This window comes from Bufo bufo, chromosome 1 (assembly GCF_905171765.1).
Source record: "Bufo bufo chromosome 1, aBufBuf1.1, whole genome shotgun sequence".
Lineage (NCBI taxonomy): Eukaryota > Metazoa > Chordata > Amphibia > Anura > Bufonidae > Bufo > Bufo bufo.
The window spans coordinates 810,851,877-810,878,105 of record NC_053389.1 but is presented as its reverse complement, the minus strand read 5'-3'; the positions used below and the strand labels follow the sequence as shown (position 1 = coordinate 810,878,105).

Below are 26,229 nucleotides of genomic sequence, written 5' to 3'. Positions count from 1 at the left end.
ATGTGGCCCCTTGGCCACAGGTTGTGCACCCGTGATCTAATGTATATAAGGGCCCCCCCCTGACTATTTCCCAGTGCCATATGTTGGCCTTCAACATGTCCAATGCTTTTGTTCTTGGGGAGCTCTGGTGAGCATGCACCCGTATGGGAAGATTAGGAGGGATAGCTGTCGACTGAGCTAGAATTCGACCGAAAAGAAACATAGTGGGAAGTAAGGGAAAGGACGTCACAGCAGTACAGTGCTGGCAGATTCCACACAAGGGGTGCAGCCCCTGCTTCTGAGTGAAATGCATCTAGCTGTGCAGCTAAATCAGAGAATAATGTGGCTGAAAGAGACTTTATGGACGCCCAAAAAAAACCTGTTCCTTCACAGTTTTGATTGTACAAAGAAGCACAGTCATTATACAAACTTTTTTGAAAACTCAGGTACACTTTAATGTCACATATGCCGGATAGGTGAGATTGCTTTAATGTTGAGATGGAACAACCTCTTTAAGTATTCATATGTCAGCATAGAAGTAAGATATCTGAAAATTGGATTTTTACGTTTGCGGTGTACAGTGACATGTACAGGACTATGTAATAGACTATGTAACTCCTTGCATGCTTTGAGAGCCTAGCAGTTAAGAGATGTTATAATTTACAGTATGAACACAGCTGGAGACCCACGGGTTGTAGACCACTTATGTGGAGAAGCCATGTTCTAAACACATACACATGATGCCACATTCTGATGGGATGTAGCATCGGTAGACATGTCATCTACCCACGTGGTGGCGTAGCCACAGTGAGTCATGCCAATTGTTCTGCTATCTTTCAGCACCAGAGGAAGTCAAGTTTGAGAGAGAGACTCTGAAAGAGCTGAAGACCAGCAATCAGCGCGACGAGACGAGGAGCAGTAATGGCAGGAAGGAGGAGAGCCGGCCCGAGAGGCCGCGCTTCATGTTTAATATTGCGGATGGGGGATTCACAGGTACCGGGAAGGGAATATGTCCACTTCTGCAACCCAATGTTATCGGCCCAGTGCGTCTAAATTAATTTGCACATGGTCTTGATGCCATTCTGTGTATACAGCTCCTCTGCAGAACCATGGGGGAGATTTATCGTCTCCCTGCGCCACTTTTGCAGAGTAAAAAAAAAATGTGCAGACCTCATGTTTGTGACTTTTTAATCGTCAGTTACAATAAAATTAGTTGCGAGCGGCATTTCTGCGCCCCCACGCCCCCCGTCTTTCTGAAAAGGGGGCATGGTGCAGGTGAAAGGGGGGGGGGGGGGGGAAGGGGCCCACCATGCCCGACACATTTCTATTCATTTGTGCCGTTTTCAGGCGCATATGAAGACCGAAATCTACTGCGGCTCGGATTTCATTCAGGCACACGGCCTGCCTGACGATGCACTTATATATGCCTCGTCATAGATTAGGCGCATTGTCCGGCGGCGCAGATTGGAGTAAAACGCCGGTCTTTGATAAATCTCCCCCCATGTGTCTCAGAATTGCAGTCTGGTCATGTTTCACTCCTTTCCATCTACTGCACTTGGAAGAGAGTGTGACTGCAGGATCAGACTACACTGGGTTTGTTTGTAGTCTGTTACCGTGGAAACGGCTCTGCACAGGAGCAGTAGACTTATAATCAAGGCTGCTTGTAAAGCCGCTTCAGTCTTTGTTTTGGATGCGCTAAAATAATCAAAAGTTTTTTTACCCATTGAGAGAGATTAAAATGTGTTTTCTGTTTAACCCTCTCAGAACTTCACACCTTGTGGCAGAACGAGGAGCGGGCGGCCATCTGCTCTGGCAGGCTGAACGAGATCTGGCACCGCCGCCATGATTACTGGTTACTGGCCGGAGTCGTTATGTATCCTTGTTCTCTTACGTTATTATTGCTCTTTTTAAGTCAACTATGATGAAAATCTTTGCCACTATCTAATAGACTTTGCATTTCAATCCCTCCCCTCGCTCGTTCAAGACCTCTGCTTGCTCTCAGAGAATGAATATCTCAAACTTTTCACAGATGTTTGCTACAGATGTAGCCAATCTAAGCAATCCTCTCTGGAATCCAGGCTGATGTATTTGACCTGCACTGACACATTGTAGCAAACTGTCAGGGCTGTTTGATATTTGTTCTGATGTTGTGTGTAAAGGCGCGTGGCTAAAACACATGAAAGAACTGATACTCACCTCACAGATCCTCCACCGCCATCATTCTGCCACTGCCTGGGTCCCCGCTCCTTACTGCTGTCCACTTTCCCTCTTGTTAAGACGAGAGCAGGAAGTAGAGAGCAGTATGGATCTGGGCGGCAGCGAGGGAGTCATAAAGTATCGGTTCTTTCATGTTTTCGACCCCTTAACACAGAATGACTGACATGTACATTATTTGTATGTGGAGTATGTATAGAGCTAGCTCACGAGCCGATTCCAGTCCACACATGGTGAGTACTGGCTGTGTATTACAATTGACACCCACTGGCGGTGACCAGCATCAGAGATAACTCAGATCCCAGTCCTTTAGCCCCTCAGAGGCCTCAGTCCGTAGCGAACGCAGCATCTGGGTGGTTGGTTGCGGTGAAATGTCAGGGTTCCAGTCAGTTGCTTGTGAAGGCTCTCAGGCCTGCCATAGGAAACTGCCTGTTAAACCCTGCCTACAGCAGGGCTTAATAGGGAGTGCCGAAAGTCTCCATAGACTACATTAGTACACTATTGCAGCAATAGTGTACAGACACTGAAAGTGAAAGCTGTAAATACTGAAAATGTTTTATAAAGACCAATGGAAAAATTATTTTTAGCCCAAAATGAGAAGAATAAAATTATTATAATAATAATAATAATAATAATAAAAAATGCCCCCAAAGATGTCCATAGCCTTTGCCCCACTCTCAGCCCACCGCCGTCAATTATTTTTTTTTCCCACTCTGGAAAATCCCTTTAACTCACAGAGGATAGTCTAAAATGGACACAACTAGGGTTGAGCAAAGCGATCGACTGATCCAAGATCCAACGTTGATTTGCTCCAAACTTTATTTGAATGCTGTACGGAGATCCATCTCTGTACAGCATTAAAATGTATGGGCTCCGGAGATGGAAATTCTCGCCGGACTCCGGTGAATAACTTCGGGATTTGATTTTTCAACTTGAAAACCATTTGAAAACATGGATCCGAATTCGGCTTCGGTATCGAGGTATCAGTCGGTTCAGAAGCCGACTTCGGATTCCTGTTTTAAAATGCTTTTCCATTGTAAAAATTGAATGCTGAAGTTATTCACCGAAGTCTCGCGAGACTTTGGAGATAACGAATTTCACCTCGCTGGAGCCCATACATTTGAATACTGCACAGAGACGAATCTCCGTACAGTATTCAAACGTACTCAAAGTTTTGAGCGAAGTAACTTCGGATCTTGGATCTGAAGCGCGTTTCGCTCATCACTAGATACAACTGATAACAAACCCTCAACTGTCGGAAGTATGCCACGTCCCATTGCAAGATGGACAGAGAAATAAGGAAAAGAACAAACAGCAGGTGGCGCTGTAGAGATACATTTTATTGAATAGCTCCGTGGCTATAATACATGCAGTTACAAAGGTGTTCAGATCCCGGTGCTGGTTTGAAAAATGTTAAGTATTTTCCTTGGAACCCCCCCTTTAACCCCTTAGGGACCCATGACGTATCGGTACAGCATGGTTCCTGAGTCCTTAAGGACCCATGACGTAACGGTACGTCATGTGTTTTTCCGATCCCTGCCGCCCGGCGGGCGGTGATCTGAACAAGGTGCCTGCTCAAATCATTGAGCAGGCACCTCGGCTAAATGCGCGGCGGGTCCCGTGACCCCCTTCGTGTCGGCGATCGCCGCAAACCGCAGGTCAATTCAGACCTGCGGTTTGCGGCTTTTACCTGGTGCGGCGGCGGTGGTCGTCGGTCCCATCGGGTCCCCATGGGGCTGTGGGGGGGACCCGATGGCATGGAAGGCAGCGCGATGTCTAAGGAAGGCATTGCGCTGCCTTACGGTGAAGAGCCTGTGAGATCCAGCCCCCTGGATCTCACAGGCCGGAAGCTGTATGAGTAATACACACAGTATTACTCATACAGCCAATGCATTCCAATACAGAAGTATTGGAATGCATTGTAAAGGATTAGACCCCCAAAAGTTCAAGTCCCAAAGTGGGACAAAAAATAAAGTGAAAAAAAGTTGAAAAAATAAAGTTTTCCCCCCAAAAAATTAAAAGTTTTAAGTAAAAATAAACAAAAATGTCATTTTCCCCAAATAAAGTTAAAAAAAATAGGGGAAAAAAAAAAAGTATACATATTAGGTATCGCCGCGTCCGTATCGACCGGCTCTATAAACATATCACATGACCTAACCCCTCAGATGAACACCGTAAAAATTAAAACTGTGCAAAATAAACCATTTTTTTGTCACCTTACATCACAAAAAGTACAACAGCAAGCGATCAAAAAGGCGTTTGCCAACCAAAATAGTACCAATCTAACCGTCACCTCATCCCGCAAAAAATGAGCCCCTATCTGAGACAATCGTCTAAAAAATAAAAAAACTATGGCTCAGAATATGGAGACACTAAAACATAATTTTTTTTGTTTTAAAAAAGTTGTTATTGTGTAAAACTTACATAAATAAAAAAATGTATACATATTAGGTATCGCCGCGTCCGTATCGAACGGCTCTATAAAAATATCACATGACCTAACCCCTCAGATGAATGTTGTAAATAACAAAAAATAAAAACGGTGCCAAAACAGCTATTTCTTGTTATCTTGCCTCACAAAAAGTATAATATAGAGCAACCAAAAATCATATGTACCCTAAACTAGTACCAACAAAACTGCGACCTTATCCTGTAGTTTCTAAAATGGGGCCACTTTTTTGGAGTTTCTACTCTAGGGGGGCATCAGGGGGGCTTCAAATGGGACATGGTGTCAAAAACCGTATGGCATTCCTTTCCTTCTGCGCCCTGCCGTGTGCCCGTACAGCGGTTTACAACCACATATGGGGTGTTTCTGTAAACTACAGAATCAGAGCCATAAATATTGAGTTTGGTTTGGCTGTTAACCCTTGCTTTGTAACTGGAAAATAAAAATATTAAAATGGAAAATCTGCCAAAAAAGTGAAATTTTGAAATTGTATCTCTATTTTCCATTAATTCTTGTGGAACACCTAAAGGGTTAACAAAGTTTGTAAAATCAGTTTTGAATACCTTGAGGGGTGTAGTTTGTAGAATTGGGTCATTTTCGGGTGGTTTCTATTATGTAAGCTTCACAAAGTGACTTCAGACCTGAACTGGTCCCTAAAAATTGGGTTTTTGAAAATTTCAGAAAAATTTCAAGATTTGCTTCTAATCTTCTAAGCCTTGTAACATCCCCAAAAAATAAAATATAATTCCCAAAACGATCCAAACATGAAGTAGACATATGGGGAATGTAAAGTAATAACTATTTTTGGAGGTATTACTATGTATTATAGAAGTAGAGAAATTTAAACTTGGAAATTTGCAATTTTTTACAAATTTTTGGCAAATTTGGTATTTTTTTATAAATAAAAATGAATTTTTTTACTTCATTTTACTAGTGTCATGAAATACAATATGTGACGAAAAAACTATCTCAGAATGGCCTCAATAAGTCAAAGCGTTTTAAAGTTATCACCACTTAAAGTGACACTGGTCAGATTTGCAAAAAATGGCAAGTCCTTAAGGTGAAATAGGGCTGAGTCCTTAAGGGGTTAAATCTAATCAAATCAGATATATTGCAGAGATTTCTTACAGTTCTACCGCCAATGTTCAAAACAGGAAGTGTTGTCATAGGGACAGAAGCCTGGACGTCCCACCAGAGTTCCTTATCGTCTTTTAGGCGCGGTCAGTCTTCCTTAACCCTCTCCCAGACATGGATATGCCCGTTGGCAGGACCTCCAGAATGACCCGCCCTTTGCCATAATTAACGAGCCATTCAAATCCGAGACTAACAAGGGGAACTTCTTGGAGATGAAGAACAAGTTCCTGGCCAGACGATTTAAGGTACGAGACCTCAGGGAGCCACCACTGTCCATCCATCTAATATCTTATATTTTACTCCAGAGCTGCATTTACAGTTCTGCAGGCATTAATCATACAGCATCCTCTGCTTCTGTGATGTCTGGGACTTTGCTTTTTAGGGAGGGTCATCGTACACCAGACACTGTACAGAAAGCCCATGTAGGAGAAACGAAAGGTTCACCTCTATCATAGAAGCCCAGCTAAACTGCTATGGGGTGTCTGTACACAAGCTTGCTGACTGTTTCCAGTAACAATCTGTAGCTCAGGATCAGTACAGGATAAGTAATGTATGTACACAGTGACTGCACCAGCAGAATAGTGAGTGCAGCTCTGGAGTATAATACAGGATGTAACTCAGGATCAGTACAGGATAAGTAATGTATGTACACAGTGACTGCACCAGCAGAATAGTGAGTGCAGCTCTGGAGTATAATACAGGATGTAACTCAGGATCAGTACAGGATAAGTAATGTATGTACACAGTGACTCCACCAGCAGAATAGTGAGCGCAGCTCTGGAGTATAATACAGGATGTAACTCAGGATCAGTACAGGATAAGTAATGTATGTACACAGTGACTGCACCAGCAGAATAGTGAGTGCAGCTCTGGAGTATAATACAGGATGTAACTCAGGATCAGTACAGGGTAAGTAATGTATGTACACAGTGACTGCACCAGCAGAATAGTGAGTGCAGCTCTGGAGTATAATACAGGATGTAACTCAGGATCAGTACAGGATAAGTAATGTATGTACACAGTGACTCCACCAGCAGAATAGTGAGCGCAGCTCTGGAGTATAATACAGGATGTAACTCAGGATCAGTACAGGATAAGTAATGTATGTACACAGTGACTGCACCAGCAGAATAGTGAGCGCAGCTCTGGAGTATAATACAGGATGTAACTCAGGATCAGTACAGGATAAGTAATGTATGTACACAGTGACTGCACCAGCAGAATAGTGAGTGCAGCTCTGGAGTATAATACAGGATGTAACTCAGGATCAATACAGGATAAGTAATGTATGTACACAGTGACTGCACCAGCAGAATAGTGAGTGCAGCTCTGGAGTATAATACAGGATGTAACTCAGGATCAGTACAGGATAAGTAATGTATGTACACAGTGACTGCACCAGCAGAATAGTGAGTGCAGCTCTGGAGTATAATACAGGATGTAACTCAGGATCAGTATAGGATAAGTAATGTATGTACACAGTGACTGCACCAGCAGAATAGTGAGCGCAGCTCTGGAGTATAATACAGGATGTAACTCAGGATCAGTACAGGATAAGTAATGTATGTACACAGTGACTGCACCAGCAGAATAGTGAGTGTAGCTCTGGAGTATAATACAGGATGTAACTCAGGATCAGTACAGGATAAGTAATGTAATGTACACAGTGACTGCACCAGCAGAATAGTGAGTGCAGCTCTGGAGTATAATACAGGATGTAACTCAGGATCAGTACAGGATAAGTAATGTATGTACACAGTGACTGCACCAGCAGAATAGTGAGTGCAGCTCTGGAGTATAATACAGGATGTAACTCAGGATCAGTACAGGATAAGTAATGTATGTACACAGTGACTGCACCAGCAGAATAGTGAGTGCAGCTCTGGAGTATAATACAGGATGTAACTCAGGATCAGTACAGGATAAGTAATGTATGTACACAGTGACTGCACCAGCAGAATAGTGAGCGCAGCTCTGGAGTATAATACAGGATGTAACTCAGGATCAGTACAGGATAAGTAATGTATGTACACAGTGACTGCACCAGCGGAATAGTGAGTGCAGCTCTGGAGTATAATACAGGATGTAACTCAGGATCAGTACAGGATAAGTAATGTAATGTACACAGTGACTGCACCAGCAGAATAGTGAGTGCAGCTCTGGAGTATAATACAGGATGTAACTCAGGATCAGTACAGGATAAGTAATGTATGTACACAGTGACTGCACCAGCAGAATAGTGAGTGCAGCTCTGGAGTATAATACAGGATGTAACTCAGGATCAGTACAGGATAAGTAATGTATGTACACAGTGACTGCACCAGCAGAATAGTGAGTGTAGCTCTGGAGTATAATACAGGATGTAACTCAGGATCAGTACAGGATAAGTAATGTAATGTACACAGTGACTGCACCAGCAGAATAGTGAGTGCAGCTCTGGAGTATAATACAGGATGTAACTCAGGATCAGTACAGGATAAGTAATGTATGTACACAGTGACTGCACCAGCAGAATAGTGAGTGCAGCTCTGGAGTATAATACAGGATGTAACTCAGGATCAGTACAGGATAAGTAATGTATGTACACAGTGACTGCACCAGCAGAATAGTGAGTGCAGCTCTGGAGTATAATACAGGATGTAACTCAGGATCAGTACAGGATAAGTAATGTATGTACACAGTGACTGCACCAGCAGAATAGTGAGCGCAGCTCTGGAGTATAATACAGGATGTAACTCAGGATCAGTACAGGATAAGTAATGTATGTACACAGTGACTGCACCAGCGGAATAGTGAGTGCAGCTCTGGAGTATAATACAGGATGTAACTCAGGATCAGTACAGGATAAGTAATGTAATGTACACAGTGACTGCACCAGCAGAATAGTGAGTGCAGCTCTGGAGTATAATACAGGATGTAACTCAGGATCAGTACAGGATAAGTAATATATGTACACAGTGACTGCACCAGCAGAATAGTGAGTGCAGCTCTGGAGTATAATACAGGATGTAACTCAGGATCAGTACAGGATAAGTAATGTATGTACACAGTGACTGCACCAGCAGAATAGTGAGTACAGCTCTGGAGTATAATACAGGATGTGACTCAGGATCAGGGCAGGATAAGTAATGTAATGTATGTACACAGTGACTGCACCAGCAGAATAGTGAGTGCAGCTCTGGAGTATAATACAGGATGTAACTCAGGATCAGTACAAGATAAGTAATGTATGTACACAGTGACTCCACCAGCAGAATAGTGAGTGCAGCTCTGGAGTATAATACAGGATGTAACTCAGGATCAGTACAGGATAAGTAATGTATGTACACAGTGACTCCACCAGCAGAATAGTGAGTGCAGCTCTGGAGTATAATACAGGATGTAACTCAGGATCAGTACAGGATAAGTAATGCAATGTATGTACACAGTGACTGCACCAGCAGAATAGTGAGTGCAGCTCTGGAGTATAATACAGGATGTAACTCAGGATCAGTACAGGATAAGTAATGTATGTACACAGTGACTGCACCAGCAGAATAGTGAGTGCAGCTCTGGAGTATAATACAGGATGTAACTCAGGATCAGTACAGGATAAGTAATGTATGTACACAGTGACTGCACCAGCAGAATAGTGAGTGCAGCTCTGGAGTATAATACAGGATGTAACTCAGGATCAGTACAGGATAAGTAATGTATGTACACAGTGACTGCACCAGCAGAATAGTGAGTGCAGCTCTGGAGTATTATACAGGATGTGACTCAGGATCAGGGCAGGATAAGTAATGTATGTACACAGTGACTGCACCAGCAGAATAGTGAGTGCAGCTCTGGAGTATAATACAGGATGTAACTCAGGATCAGTACAGGGTAAGTAATGAATGTACAGAGTGACTGCACCAGCAGAATAGTGAGTGCAGCTCTGGAGTACAATACAGGATGTAACTCAGGATCAGTACAGGATAAGTAATGTATGTACACAGTGACTGCAACAGCAGAATAGTGAGTGCAGCTCTGGAGTATATTACAGGATGTAACTTAATGATTTTCCTATTTCATGACGTAAAGTCATAGTTTTATTAAAGACACGGAGGCGAGTATTGCTTTCTCCTTCTTTACTGAACCACCAATAGCAGCAAAGAGAAAAAATTTACATACAAGGAACCATAGCAACCAAGGTCCCTCCCCACTGGCCCCTATAATAGGCCGCTCCTCCTCTGTAACTTCCTCTTTCTTTGAAAACTGATGCTGACATCCCGAACATCCACACGAAAACGCCGAACTTTAAACTGGAACGGAACATCCAACGCCCATGTAGCGCAACCAACTAGCCAAACCTGGCTAAACTGCAGAAGACCTCAACCGATAATACGGCAACCGATAGCGGAAATAGCTTCATCCTGAAAAATAAAACAGACCATAGGCCTAGGTGAAACCAACGTGTCAGGACAGCATGTACGGGAGCCATCTACGCAACTGACTCAACAAGTGTAAAATGTCAGAAGACAATATAAATGGCTAAATAACATGCAAACAATGGCAATGAAACAAACATTAGGACAATCAATACCTAAAACAAAATAACTTAAGGTTAATAATACATAGAGGTAATGATGCATGACCCCTGTAACAAAAACCGCGAGACAAAACCCCAAGGGAGGGAATAGGGTGGGCAATACTCGCCTCCGTGTCTTTAATAAAACTATGACTTTACGTCATGAAATAGGAAAATCATTAAGTTTTACATCAAGACACGGAGGCTTCGTATTGCAAGTTCAAAGCCCGTCTAAGGTTGCAGTGAACAATTCAGATGGAGGCCGAAAGCAGTACTCCCTGAACTTGGAAACCTCGGACCCATCAGGAAGACGTATAACATCCCCAAATCTAGCCCCCCAAAACCGCCTAAACGGTGACAGAGGTCCCATACGCAGAAGGGGCCCTGAAGATAGACGTGTCTACACCCGCCAAGACCTGACCCCGAAAAAACCCCATCCGAAAAGATGACAATAGGAATAAATAAATGAAAAACTGGCCGAACACCAATGTGCCAGGGTCCTGGACACGTATTCCCAAAGGAACGCCCTGGAACAAAAGATCAGGGAAGAATAAAACTGGGAAGGACATAAGACAATGCTAGTCATGATGTGACGCGGAATGTTACAAGTGACCCCATCCGGGGTAACAGAACATGCTTCGTAATCAAGAGTCCTCACCATCGAGACCCCAATGAATGCAAAAAAGGCAAAATAACGCCAGGAAATAAGCTGACAACTGCCTAAATGTGAAAGCGCCACAGCAGGGATCCGTCGAGGATAAAGGGAAAAGCGCAGACCCCGAGGGTTGTGTGGGAGATCCAACCGGCTCGAAGAAGGACCGGGGTCTTCTTCCTAATCTACAAAAATGAAGGGAAACAGACCTGGGACCCCTAGAACGGAACCACTATAACCTGGGCCCCCCGAAGGCGGAGAAACTGTGTAAGTGTCCTCTGGGTCAATGAAAATGGATAAAACCTGTATAGGCGGGACACAGACCCGTCCTGGAGGACTGCGTCCGTCGTCATAGCCTTCGGGTCCGCACGTCCGCTGAAGAACCGGGTGCGATGACTGTAGAGCCGAAAAGCGAAGCGAACGACGGACCTCGGATCCATAAACCTGAAGTTGTCGTGAACACCCCGTCAGGAGCTCCAACACAAGATGTGTAGGAGGGTTACATCCACCAACCAGGGACCCCAGTGGAGAGCCCGTAGCCCTGGGTACCCCCGCCCTGGAGGTTCGCATCCGATTAGATAGCCAACTCCGGTAGAGATCCACAGACCACAGTCACATTCCATGTCTCTAGGCTGACTATCCCCCAACTCAACTCCTCCCGGGGTCCCGAACCCGGAAACACCGCGTCCGCAAGGAGGCATCGTACCGAAGAAGGGCGATCTTCGGTCGCAGGAGCGCCCGAAAATGCAGTGGGGCATGGGAAAACAACCTGCCATGATGAGACCCACCGGACCGAATGCGGGCTAGGTGGCGAAACGGGAGATGGGGAGCGAGGAGCGCAAGTTGCAACTCCTAGCGGAAACCTCCGCCACTTCGCCGCCGGCAGACTGAGGGACCCTGAGAGTGAACCCACCGTGAATCCAAAGGATTCCAACCTTTGGGTCGGAGTAAGGCAGAATCTATCCCAGTTGAGGGGGCAACCGAGATCAGACAATAGGTCCGCCCTGGACGTTTCAGCGACCCCGCTGGATCCCCTTCATTTCGAAGAGATGGTAAGAAATTACCGCCTTCAAAATGTGAAGGTTGATGCCCTGTCACATCCGCCCATCTTTCTTCTGCACGAGGGAGATAAAGCTGATCCCCCCCGCCCATGCCGGGTGTGCCGGCTCTAGGGACAACCTCTGTCAGATGGACTGCAATTCCGCGTCCACCGATGCACGAACCGTGCTACCGGGTGAACTAGCGGAGGGGAAGGAATTAGATAAGGGGACCTCCTGAGGTCTATGTGAAATCCCCTCCCTGGTAAGTACCCATGGGACCGTGGCAATACGGCTTCAAGCGTGGGAACAAATCAGGAGTCCGCTCCCTGGCCAAGGTAACATAGAAATGTAAGAGGCTGAAAAAAGGGGGGTAAGAACACAGAAATACTGGATATGCGTCAATTGCTATAACCCTGAATTATTAGCTTATGCGCTAGCATAGAAATCCCCAAACCGGGGAGCACTTACCCAATGGTCTGCGAGTGTTCGGGTTGCCCCGGAAGGAGCGAGAACGCCATTGATGTCCTCTTGTGGCGAAGAACGGAGCTGCGTTGCCTTGGTCCTGAAACTGAGGACGATGTCCACCTGGACCTCTGTATGTTCCACGGGCCTGGAAATTTGCACGGCCGGATATGCGGCCCCTACCACTGCCGGCCCGATGAGAGGCCCTTCCCTGGAAGACCCTACGCATGGATGCTTGGGCCTTATCTAGCGCTGTAAAAGTGCCCACGAACCGGCTCATGTCCTTGATGAAGGACTCGCCGAAGAGGAGGCCCTGGGCGTCCTTCCCTGCCTCAGTGAGCGCCAAATTGGCCAATTTGGGGTCTATCTTGAACAAGATAGCCTTGCGCCTCTCAATTGCAACGGCCGTATTAGCGTTGCCAGTAAGGCATATGGCCCTCTGGGCCCAACCCCTCAATTCCATAGGGTCAATCGGGGTACCCTCAAGCCTAGCCGCCTCAGCCATCTCCAAAATCCTGGTCAATGGACCAAAGACGTCTAAAATCTTGTCCTGGCAGCTGCGGAGCGCTGAATCTAGCCCTTTTTTTGGGTTCCAACCCGTTTTAGCTAGAAACTGCGACATCTTGGGGTCCACCAACGGGGTGTCACACACCTTATTGGGGACCACTGGCCGGGGACACTCGGACCTAAGCTTATTGCGTGACTCGCGGCTGAGCGAGTGACGCACCCAATGCTCCAAATACGCTCCCACATGAGGGGAGGGGAGCCATTCCGCTGAACGAGGGTGATGAAGCGACTCGGGGTCGAACATCGGTTCGCCCAAATCATCCAACACAACCTCAGAACGGGTAGCAGCGGAAGTCGACGCCACCTCCTTGGCAGAGGAGGCCGCCGCAGCGGAGGCCGAAGGTCCCTGACCTGGGGGGGTAAGATCCTCTTCTGTGCCGTAATCCAAATCCGCTAACTCCTCCTCGTCTGAAGCTCGTTCCGAGTCAGACAGGTCCGGTGATTGCGCTCTAGCGCATTTCCATGTCCGCGCCCGTTCTGCCTGGCGGGAAGAGGCCCTTTTCCGTGATCTAAGCACGGCTTCTGGGGTGGCAAGGTGTGCACCAGTCAAATTCCCCTGTAATACAGGGGGTTCAATAGAGGTAGGCTGCGGTACGGCAATGGGGTCTAGCAAGGGAGCACTAGCCGGACGTGCGGACATAGCCTGAGCAATAGTCTGTGACAACACCGACGACATGGAGCCCATGGCTGCCACAATCGCGTCAGAAACTGATCGTTGCAGGGCAAGTGCCTGCGCATCAGTGTCAGTGGGGAGAAGTCCCACCGGAGAGGATGGGGGGCGACTGGCCGTAGGAGGTGGGGTAGGGGCAGACATGTCTGAGGTGAATGCCTAACTAAGCTAGCCTTGATGCCTAACAGGGGGAGCGTTGGGGCAAGATTAACCCAGGGGACCAGGTCTGATGTCACCTGAAGCGTTAGGAGCCGATGAGCCGAGGAGCAGGAGCGCAGGAGCCGCCGACCGTGCAGGGAGTCGGAACGAGTGACCGGAAGCCGGAACTGTGGAAGGACCGCCCCCGGAAGCCCGCGCAATGCGATCGACCTCACCAAGATGGCCGCCGAGATCTCGCGGCCGGCCGAACGCAGAGGGCTTCCAAGATGGCCGCCGAGATCTCGCGGCCGGCCGATCGCAGAGGGCTTCCAAGATGGCCGCCGAGATCTCGCGAGATCTCGCGGCCGGCGATCACAGAGGGCCATCGAGATGGAAGGAAAACGCCGGGAATGGCGCCGCCAAAATAGAGGGTGTGGCGCCAGCGCAGGTAGGAATGCATCTGGGGGGTGGGGAACCAATGAGGCGAACGGCCATACTAAAATACCTCCAGCAGAGTAATCTGAGAAATGAGCTAGGGGAAGTTCTGGGCACAAGTGGAGTACAAGGCTGGTTGTCAGGACCTGAACCTAGAGACGCCTGTGTCCTAGGCTGTAACTCATCAAGCTGGGCCTTCAGACTTCTGGACAAATGCAAGCCCAGAATGAACAGAACCCGGGTGGGGGGTGGGGAGGAGGGAAGGAGGGAGAGCCCATATGCGGCCGCATGAATATCCCCAAAGCGCGAGGGTAAGCGCAGAGGAACATAAACCCCCCACCTGCAAAGCAAGACGCAAACGCAAGCGGAGCGCTGAGCAGCAAACAGGGTTAGTCACCCTATGTACGCAGCTCAAAACTACAAGAGATAACAATACAGTAGCTAAAAACAGCAGAGAATAAATGATGTACTTAGCTTGGCAGCAGCAAAGAAAGAGGAAGTTACAGAGGAAGTGCGGCCTATTATAGGGGCCAGTGGGGAGGGACCTTGGTTGCTATGGTTCCTTGTATGTAAATTTTTTCTCTTTGCTGCTATTGGTGGTTCAGTAAAGAAGGAGAAAGCAATACGAAGCCTCCGTGTCTTGATGTAAAACTCAGGATCAGTACAGGATAAGTAATGTATGTACACAGTGACTCCACCAGCAGAATAGTGAGTGCAGCTCTGGAGTATAATACAGGATGTAACTTAGGATCAGAACAGGATATGTAATGTATGTACACAGTGACTGCACCAGCAGAATAGTGAGTGCAGCTCTGGAGTATAATACAGGATGTAACTTAGGATCAGAACAGGATATGTAATGTATGTACACAGTGACTGCACCAGCAGAATAGTGAGTGCAGCTCTGGAGTATAATACAGGATGTAACTTAGGATCAGAGATGTATATTTCTATGTATAATCTGTAACATGATGTTATAAGGTGGACATACCTTACTGCACCCATGACTGATCCAAAAAGTTGAGCTCTTCCTGTAAGAAACCATTGTCCCATTTTCTTTTCTCAGCTCCTGGAACAAGCGCTAGTGATTGAGGAGCAGCTGCGCCGCGCGGCCTACCTGAACATGACACAGGATCCGTCCCATCCAGCCATGGCCCTGAATGCCCGTTTCTCAGAGGTGGAATGTCTGGCGGAGAGTCACCAACACCTGTCCAAGGAATCCCTGGCAGGGAACAAGCCGGCCAATGCCGTCCTCCATAAAGGTAAATGGGACGTAGGAGTAAGAGAGGAAAGGAGAGAAGGAAGAGCGGGTGGGGGCCGTGTCCCTGTATCCATGTACGTGGAGCGTGAGAGAGATTACAGCATCCACCAAGCTCTTCTGGTCATCGAGCACGTTCCCAACCATTTGATCTTGTACTTCAGTCACATCCAGAGCTGCATTCTGAATTTTGCTGGTCCCAGTCAGCTGCTAGGCCTCACATCTCGCTGCCACGTGTCAGGAAGTTGCACTCTTTGCTCCAGGACATACATCGTAATGGGATCCTAGCTGAGATGTCTGGGATGTGGCCGTCAGCAGTTTTCTAATGCTGACAGCCTACAGAATTGTGAATGCAGATTTGGATGTGACTGGAGTATAAACAGTGATTAGTCTCCTGTATGCGGAGTACAGGTAACAGTTAGACTTTCTGCAGAGAATCCAGGCGTCTGCCATGTTCATCCACCTCTCCTCTGACCATAAGCTGGCAGGCAGAGGAGTAAAGAAGTGGACCTCTCATCCAAGACCAGTGGTCTCCAACCTGTGGCTCTTCAGAAGCTGAGAAACTACAACTCCCAGCATGCCCTGGAAGCCAGCGGATGTCAGGGCATGCTGTGAGTTGTAGTTTTCCAACAGCCGGAGGTTGGAGCTGCTGAGCGGGGGTCTTGTCGGGGTTGTGGGTAGTAGTCCGGTGCCTTGTCTGAGCTCTCCCTCTATTCAGTGTTGAACCAGCTGGAGGAGCTGTTGAGCGACATGAAAGCCGACGTAACGCGCCTGCCTGCCTCCCTCGCACGCATCCCACCCATCGCCGCCAGACTGCAGATGTCCGAGCGCAGTATCTTGAGCCGACTGGCAAGCAAAGGGAGCGAGAGCGCAGCTCCTCCGGTGAGAGACCAGGCTGGGGTTGTCAGCAGATTTGTGGGCAGCAATGCTCTGGGTAAGCGGTAAAGGGAAGGGTGGGGGTGGTGGTCAAAGTCCATCCATAGTCTTAACTTGTGGCACTCTAGCTGTTGCAGGGCATGCTGGGATTTGTAGTTTATTAACAGCAGGAGAACCCTCTGGTTGAAGCAATGCTGTCATTTGCAGCTTAAGACTATGTGTATAATCCTGGAGGTTTCCTCAGGGGTAATGCAAAGTAGCTCAAAGATGGCATTACTCCGGGCAAATACCAGACAGCCAGCGTTTACCCAGTTATAAAACCGACTCCCATACTTACCTGAGGTCCTCGGTGTTACTGAAACCCCATACTCTGTATAAATAATATCCTTTACATCACCCTGCACAGCAAGTGCAAACTTATACAGATCCTGAGCCCTGACTTCATTTTACAGTTTATATGTAAAATATGTCACAGCACTGATCCAGTATGAATGTAATTATGAGAAAGGTGGAGTCACTGTGTACATACATTACTTATCCTGAGTTACATCCTGTATTATACTCGAGAGCTGCACTCACTATTCTGCTGGTGCAGTCACTATGTACATATATTACATTACTTATCCTGTACTGATCCTGAGTTACATCCTGTATTATACTCCAGAGCTGCACTCACTATTCTGCTGGTGGAGTCACTGTGTACATACATTACATATCCTGTACTGACCCTGAGTTACATCCTGTATTATACTCCAGAGCTGTACTCACTATTCTGCTGGTGCAGTCACTGTGTACATACATTACTTATCCTGTACTGATCCTGAGTTACATCCTGTATTATACTCCAGAGCTGCACTCACTATTCTGCTGGTGCAGTCACTGTGCACATACATTACTTATCCTGTACTGATCCTGAGTTACATCCTGTATTATACTCCAGAGCTGCACTCACTATTCTGCTGGTGTAGTCACTGTGTACATACATTACTTATCCTATACTGATCCTGACTTACATCCTGTGTTATACTCCAGAGCTGCACTCACTATTCTGCTGGTGCAGTCACTGTGTACATACATTACATTACTTATTACTGATCTTGAGTTGCATCCTGTATAATACTCCAGAGCTGCACTCACTATTCTGCTGGTGCAGTCACTGTGTACATACATTACATTACTTATTACTGATCTTGAGTTGCATCCTCTAGCGGAATAGTGAGTGCAGCTGTAGAGTATAACATAGGAGGATCAGTACAGGATAATATAATGTATGCACAGTGACTCCGCCCTTTTCATTAATATATTTGTATATAAACTGTAAAATGGTGTTGGAAGGAAGTTTACTTCTGGATCAAGTTTGCTGACAACCTATTGAGTGTAGTTGCCTTTTTACATGTAGATTGTCAGAAGCTGTTGCTATAGTTTAGTTCAGCTTTGGTGGCAGCAATACAAGTTTCCATCACCCATGGCGGGTCCTCTTTAAATTGAGCAAAACCTGATATTCTACATTATTCCTAGTGCTCTGCTTGAGTGGGCGGAGCATGTCTCACAGTCTGTATCATGCCCCGCCCATTTTATAATGATTGTATTACAGCGAAGTAAGATGGGGTAGCGGTTCTGTATATATAGGACAGTTGTAGGGGCAGGACGTCATCAGTGTTTGTGAAACAATCAGACTGAATTCTCTCTGCCCCCCCCCCACAGGTTTTTCCCCCTGGTCCTTACACCACGCCTCCTCTCTTCGGGGGCCATTTTCCAGGCAACCCACCCACAGCACCACATACTGGGACACATTATAATCAAATGCCCCTGGGGTCTTTTTTGTCAGGTAAGACGTCGGTGATCTTCGTTCTCTCCTTTCAGTCTCTCTCTTCTTTTCATTTCCATCCTCGTGTTGTTTGTTATGTGTGTTGTATTCTCCAGCATGATGGATGTCTTGTTTTTATTGTTGTTTTGCGTATTTTTTGCCTGCGGCTTAAGATACGGCCGCGCGTTCAGGTTTCCTGCCGAAACCCAGAGATGGATCAAAAAAGCAAGTGGTATCAGTCCTTAATACTTTCTCGGCTTGTATGATCCAGTCCTGATTTTCACTTTAAAAACTGCATTAAATAAAATCTGAACACGTGGCCATAGCCTTAAAGGCTACGTAGACCTTTGGGGGCAATTTTTTTTTTTACATTGTTGCATTGTTCTCATTTTGAGCTAAAAATTAATTTTTTTAGTTGCTCTTTATTAAAAATATGGCTTCCTTTATTCTGTACAGAGCTGAGATGCTCTAGTAACACCCTTTGGATTTTCAGTCTTTTCCGTCAGACCAGGAGCTGACGAGCTCCTTATCTCTGCTCTCTGACATTATGAACACTCCATTACAGCTCAGTTCTTATCTTACTGATAAGAATGTGGCTTAAATAAGTGTTTATTACCTTTTGGTAATTCAGAGATAAGGTTTATTAGATGACCGGCAGAGTACCAGTCACACAGTTAGAAAAACAGTTCACCTTTTGTGACAGAACGGCTCAATATTTTTAATAAAGGCCAATTGAAAAAATTATTTTTAGACAAAAATGAATAACATGCAATCATTAAAAAAAATATTGCGTCCGAAGGTGTGCATAGCCTTTAAGGCACTGTTAAAAGTGAAGTCTGCACCATATAAGACGTGCGATGCCGTTTTAGTGTTGTCTGTGACTGATCATGGGTCGTTGGGCTGATAGTGACGAGATATTTCGGGTGAGAGTGTGCGCCATAAGGGCTCATTCATACGACCATAAGGGCTCCGTGCCCGTATTGTGGACCACAAACGGTTGGGATACATCCTATCTTTTGTGGAGTGGAGGCGTGGATCGAAAGCCCATGGAAACACTACAAAGCGCTTCTTTGGGCTTTCAGGTCCATGCAGACCGCGGACCCATTCAAGTCAGTGAGTACGCAATATGGGATTCACGGAGCCGGTGCCCGTGCATTGCTGTCTACGTGTGTGAGAATGAGCCCTAATAGTGATGACTATGACAATAACATGGTTTTCACTGGCAACGGGGGTTCTGGGGATAAAAAAGGGAAAATAAAGGGATACTAATCAGGTTAAAAGGAGCTTTTTGGATAGTTTACTACTAAGGTTAATAGTAAATCAGTACAAAAAGCTACTAAAAAGATGAAACAAAAGAAATAAAATTAAATCTATGTTGCCCTGAAAATTTCTACATTAAAGCTGAAAATATTCCAGTCCTTAAAGGGGTCGTCTCACTTCAGCAAATGGCAAAAGGCACTTCCGAATGTATTGTGATTGTCCAAAATGGATTCATTTTTCCATCACATTATACTTTGCTTGTTTCCATGGTTACGACCACCCTGCAGTCCATCGGCGGTGGGCCGTGCTCGTACACTATAGGGAAAAATCACCGGCCTCTGATGGCCAGGACCATGGGAGGAGCGCACATAGGCTGGTGCTTTTTTTCTATAGTGTTCAAGCACGACCACTGCAGCTGGATTACAGGGTGGTCATAACCAGAGAAACAAGCAGTGTGTATAATGTAATGGAAAAATGAATTAAGCGGCAATATGGATAATCGCAATACATTAGTAAGTGCCTTGTATTAACTTTCTTTACATGATAAATGCTATTTTCTGAAGTGAGGAAACCTCTTTAAAGGAAATGTCAGAAGCATTTAGGCTCCTAAACCGCCACCAACCTGTTCTCTAGGACGGTAACTGGTCGAAGGTTGAAGTGATCTCCTTTTATATTGTGGCCGATGCAGCATAACGGAAAAGCGGCTTCGGAGACACCCGCGGTGAAGTGGGGTGCACTTGCCTTAGGTAGCCTGCGATGACGTGCCTGTCTTGTGGGACGTCAATCAAGTCCAGAAGCGGACTTTCCAGCGTGACTCTCCCAAGAAGTGTCCCCCCCCATGACTCCTTACTGGTTATTTGAATGTATCACATGCTGTTTTATCAGTTCTTTTTTATATTATGCTATGTCGGCCAGAATATAGAAGGATGTCATCCTGGGTAACAAGTCAGTGTGGGGGGGGGGGGGGGGGGGTTATCGCCGAAATCTTCCTGACAGGTTCCCTTTAAGGTTTAGCATGCATCACATCATAGGATGATACAGGGAATGATATCTCCAGGCCAGGCTCTAATAACCTGGAAGGTGTCTTAAAGGGGCTGTCCAGCCCTTTGCAAGTAATGGCCTTTTCCCAGTTCTGGCACTGGAGATACTGCAGAGCAGCTAATTGGCGGGCGTGTGGGGTGTATGGACTGGATAGGCTATCACTTGTAAAGGGCTGGACAGCCCTATTAAAGGGAGTGAGGCTGGGTTCACACCTGAGCGTTTTACAGCGCGTTCCTACGCGCTGTAAAACGCTCAACAGGCAAAAACCAATGTATCCCTATGGGCATGGTTCTCACTTGAGCGTTTTACAGTGCGTACGAACGCGCTGTTAAATGCCCTACGCCCCAAGAAGTACAGGAGCTTTGGGTATTCATCCCTCCTGCGCTGGCAGTTCATCCGCCTAAGTTATGTAGAGGCGCCGGCCTCTATATGACTTAGGCAGACCTTCAACTTGTCTACATCTACTACGCCAGATCTCGTTCTATTTTCTAGGCCTAAAACAGGCGTAGAAAATGATAAACGAGAAGGGCCGGCCCATTTTCCTGCCCGCACCATGCCCACTGCAAACCAGTGCTGGGATTTCCCACTGTGATTGAGGCAGGGGCAGCTGCTTCAGGTTCAGGTTGCTGTGTATGTACTAGTAAAGGTAAAGACTCCATGGTCTTTTAGACTCTTGGATGCAGGAGGAGGTTTTTTTTATCTTCTCTTATGTTGGGTAAGAGCGATTTATTGCCTTTGCTGTTTTATTACTTTCGTAGCTTAGTCGTATCTTTCAAAATTCTGCCAGTTGCCCCTGGAAACAGACAGCAGTTTAACGCCGCCCCGCCATACTGTATGACCTAACAGCTGAGCTGTAACCATGTATCGGAGCTTCCCACAAAGTCAACAGAAACCAGACAGATTTATGAATGCTGCTCTGGATGTGATATTTATTTTTATTTTCCCAGCTTCTAATGGTCCTCCCATCCTGGTAAAGAAAGAGAGAGAGATGGACCTAATGGAAAGGAAAGACGGAAGATCTGGTGAGGTGATTTGTATTGACGACTGACCGCTTTCCCCGCCTGGTGTTTGCTATTACATGGGAAAGCATTGTGCAGTTCTTGACGGGAAGCAGTGACAGATATGACCGGCCAGGAGTGACAGCTCTGCGGGGTCGTGGCCCAGATTTCCTCCTTGGCCTAGAATAAAAAGAAGCCTACAATGAATCCAACCCCGCAGGGTGGCATGGACGATGGGTCTCTTTCTTCAATGAGTGCCAGTTATGTGAGCAAGGTGAAATTGGATCTGCGTCCCCCTGCCCGCCCCTTCCCTATCCCTCCAAGGGTGACACAGGCAGCAGTGACCTTGCCCCCACCGTTCTTCAGGTGACCCAAGTGAAAATGGGCAGTGGTCTCCAACAACACTTTGAGTCTGTCGTCAGTCTCTCTGTCCCTGTGTCCTCTTGGCCATCACCCTCTGGTGTCCTCTGTTCTTGCTAATGATGTATACCATGTATATATACAGACATACACACATTGCTTTCAGTATACCTCTGCCTGGCCTTGCAACGCCACACGTGGTTGTTTTTATTTCATGGTCCGCTTTTGTCTTCTGATGTACATATAAATTATACTTTTTATTTCAGCCTCCTGGAGTACTCGACTATTTATTTTCTCTATTATGTATATGTTTTATAAGTGGGTGGAGTGGAAAAAAGGGCATATTTTTCATTTGACTTCGGACGCCAAGATCAGGACAGGCAGAGTTCATGCAATACGCTAAACAGGCAGTAAGTCAGGGCCGGAGAGGCACAGGATCAAGGGAAGGACGCAAGCGTTTTGCAGAATGTAATGATGAAATATGTAAGTGATTACAATATAAGGCTTCATTCACACGACCGTAAGTGCTCTCTGGTCCGCAAATAGCAGATCCGCAAAACACAGATGACGCGTGCTTTCCGCATTTTGCGGACCGCACATGGCCAGCACTATGTAGAAAATGCCTATTTTTGTCCGTGATTGCGGACAAGAATATGACATGCTCTATATTTTTGCGGGGCTGCGGAACTATGGATGCGGACAGCACACAGCACATTGAAATGAATGGGTTCGCACCTTGAGGAAGGCATGCTGACCCAGAATTACGGTTGTGTGATTGCACCGTTAGAGCTAAAGGAGAGGCTTACAAGATGAGATACGGTCTCTAGCCTGGCTACAAGATGAGATACGGTCTCTAGCCTGGCTACAAGATGAGATACGGTCTCTAGCCTGGCTACAAGATGAGATACGGTCTCTAGCCTGGCTACAAGATGAGATACGGTCTCTAGCCTGGCTACAAGATGAGATACGGTCTCTAGCCTGGCTACAAGATGAGATACGGTCTCTAGCCTGGCTACAAGATGAGATACGGTCTCTAGCCTGGCTACAAGATGAGATACGGTCTCTAGCCTGGCTACAAGATGAGATACGGTCTCTAGCCTGGCTACCAGATGAGATATGGTCTCTAGCCTGGCTACAAGGTGATATACGGTCTCTAGCCTGGCTACAAGAGGAGATACGGTCTCTAGCCTGGCTACAAGATGAGATACGGTCTCTAGCCTGGCTACAAGATGAGATATGGTTGCTAGCCTGGCTACAAGGTGAGATATGGCTTCTAGCTTGGATACAAGATGAGATACGTCCTCTAGCCTGGATACAAGATGAGATATGGTCTCTAACCTGGCTACAAGGTGAGATATGGTTTCTAGCTTGAATACAAGATGAAATACGGCCTCTAGCCTGGCTACAAGGTGAGATACGTCCTCTACCCTGGATATAAGATGAGATACGTCCTCTAGCCTGGATACAGAAGTTAGATACGGCCTCTAGCCTGTATATAAAGGTGAGAAACGGCCTCTAGCCTGGATACAAGGTGAAATTAGGCCTCTAGCCTGTCTACAAGGTGAGATACGGCCTCTAGCCTGGCCACAAGGCCTCCAGCCTGGCTACAAGATATGGTTGGGCATAGAGGCGTACTGGTTCTATAGAATATCATGCGGCACCTTTTGCCCAAATATGTTGCAACTGGTCTTGTACATCCTGCACACTTGTAGGCTGGTAAAGCTGGCATTCCAGCTGGTCCCATAAATGCTCGATTGGTAATACATCTGGTGAGTGGGCAGGCAAGGAAGTATTGTAATCTGGTGCAGACATTCCTGGGAAACTTGCTTTGTGCGGGCGAAGATTATCCTGCTGAAAATGCCAGTTGGAAGCCCTGCCATGAGAGGAACACATGGGATCGTAGGTTGTTCTGCATAGTCGTATCTTTACTAGGGGTGACTGACTGTTGTATGTGACGGCTCCCTAGGTCATCACTCCAGCAGTTGTCAGTCCTGCTATGAGAGGAACACATGTGGCCGCAGGATGTCCTGCCCATATCGCTGAGCTGTTAGCGTCCCTCGTATCACTGCTAGGGGTGACCGACTGTCGTATGCGATGGCTGCCAGGTCATCACACCAGCAGCTGGGGCAGTGTCGTTCAACAGCAAATGCAGGATTGAAGCTCTCACCACCAGGCCTCCATACTCGAATCCGACCATTGTCAGATCCTTTTCTAAAGATGATATGGTTCCAGTCCATTGCAATCCAGATTTCTCACTCACTACACCACTGCAAACAAAGTCACGGTGACTGACAATGGCAGGGCACGTAAAGGGCTCCATGATAGGGTAATGAAGGGGCCACCTGTGTCTGAATGGTGGACAACGAAACCGTAGGAGCTGCTCGTGCTTGTTGAAGGATTAAACGATCCTCACTTCTGATGGTCTGTCTGGGCCACTCAGAGCCTGTTTGCCAAGTCCACATGCCCTCATGTAACCACTACTTTCAAGCCTCCTAAATCCTAGGTCGGAATGGCTTAGATGGCAGGCAATCCATCAAAACGACCATCCTGCTTCCAATAACACACCCCTCTTAACTGGGCAAAATGTCTTCAAGTGCGTTGTAGAGGCATGTCTAGCAGTCAATGATCTCTTACCTAGAGATACACTACCCAAAAGTAGCCTCTGAGAGCCTTTTTATAGGGCAGAGAGGGAAGTACTTTTGCACCCTCCCGTGGCAAGACCCAGTGTCTGCTCAGACCACACCATTAATCATTTACATATCTGCATGAGATATAACTGTGGGCTGAGTTTATCTTGGGGTGGTATTTTTTTGTCACTTGACCTACCGTATATTTACTAAAGTCATACCTTAAATATTTAAAAAATAAAGTGAAGATGTTTTGGACTCTTGCCTAAATTCTCCTGCTGTTTGGTATCTACAGCCCCTATTACTAATGCTCTTGCGTAGGCTTTGTAAAAGCCATAGTATGGCACAAGTGGCACTCTTTGGAGCCATATTGTATTTAGTGATTAGCTGGTATCTTTAATAGAATGGCGAAGTCTGCACCATTAAAGGGGTATTTCCATCATAATGATCACTGTTAAATCTGTTAATCATTTGACAGTGATCATTTTTGTAAATATATTTGATTAACCAATTCCCACCCCTTAGGAGAAAATTCATCCTCACTTACCTCATTGTTGTCATTCGGTCTCCCCCGGTTACGGCCACCGCTCTTCTCCAGAATCCCTGTGGCCGCACTTGTGCAGAAGACTCCTTCTTTTCTCCTGGCCGGGCCGATCGCTGTCTTGAACGCGCACGCCGCAGTGCATGCGCCATGGTGACTTCTTCCTGGCCAGAATAGTACAGAGGCGCGCACGCGCACGCCGGCTCTGTACTATACTGGCCAGGGATAAGTCACCATGGTGCATGCGCGGCGGCGTGCGCATTCAGTCCACACGCGGCCCGGCCTGGGAGAAGACGTCAATCAAGATGAAGCCCGCCCCCAGCCAGAATCCAGGAAGTGAATGGCGCGCTGGCAGCAGGTAAGTATGAAAAGGAGCCATGGGAATACCCCTTTAAAGGTTTTTAACACAATGACGGTCTCCGTTCTTCTTGCTCAATTGATGACTGTTACAGTGTTTTGAAAGGGTTTTCAGAGATTTTTATACTGATGACGTATCCTCAAGATAGGTCATCAGTATCTAATTGGTGGGGGCCGACACCTGGAACCCCCCGCCGATCAGCTGTTGAGAAGGCACCTGTGAGTGAAGCTGCCTTCTTGTAGCTTACCAGGCACAGTGCTGTACATTGTATAGCTGCTGTGCTTGGTATCGCTCTCTGCCCCATTTACTTGAATGGAGCTGAGCTGCTCCTAGGCCTTGTGACACATGTCACTCGGCCTAGGAAAAGAAGAGAGGAGGCCCACGTTGCTCATTAGGATAGGATAGGTCATCAGTATAAAAATCTCGTAAAACCTCTTAAACAATGCTGGGTTCACTGTTGTGGCCAGCGATTGGCTGCGGTGGTCATATGGTGTATGGACACCATCGCTGAAGCAGAAAGGACTGGTGCCTGGGGAGGTTTCTATATTGTAGCAGCAGGGAATTTGGAACATAAGCATTACTTCTCTTCTTTTTCACCATTGTAAGCTATTTTTAAATGGAGTTGGATAACCCATATTAATTTATACAGGTGACAAAATTTGATGTCTAGCGACGAGGCCAACTCCATCAGTTGTGGTCAACTAGTAAAGATGCTTAAAAATATTATAAGGAGAACACCAAGAAGACACACTGTTAGTGATGATCTTCATTATGTTTTATTCATGAAACCTTGGTCCAAACCTGACTACTTGCT

At 46.5% G+C, this 26,229-nt stretch overlaps 1 protein-coding gene across 4 annotated transcripts in view; it reads left to right on the top strand.

Moving 5' to 3' along the window:
- The window catches only part of CHD3 (chromodomain helicase DNA binding protein 3), a 107,482-nt gene extending 85,778 nt beyond the window's left edge, over positions 1-21,704 (top strand). For 3 of the 4 annotated variants that reach the window (XM_040415205.1, XM_040415206.1, XM_040415208.1), the window contains exons 34-40: positions 820-972; positions 1,744-1,852; positions 5,886-6,018; positions 15,356-15,551; positions 16,266-16,429; positions 18,128-18,251; positions 21,479-21,704. In XM_040415205.1, coding sequence (XP_040271139.1) covers positions 820-972; positions 1,744-1,852; positions 5,886-6,018; positions 15,356-15,551; positions 16,266-16,429; positions 18,128-18,251; positions 21,479-21,579 — 980 coding nt within the window. In that variant the 3' untranslated portion in view covers positions 21,580-21,704. Of the gene's footprint in view, positions 1-819; positions 973-1,743; positions 1,853-5,885; positions 6,019-15,355; positions 15,552-16,265; positions 16,482-18,127; positions 18,252-21,478 lie in introns of all 4 variants that reach the window. The other variant, XM_040415209.1, reaches the window with a different exon arrangement.
- Positions 21,705-26,229: the final 4,525 nt, after the last annotated feature.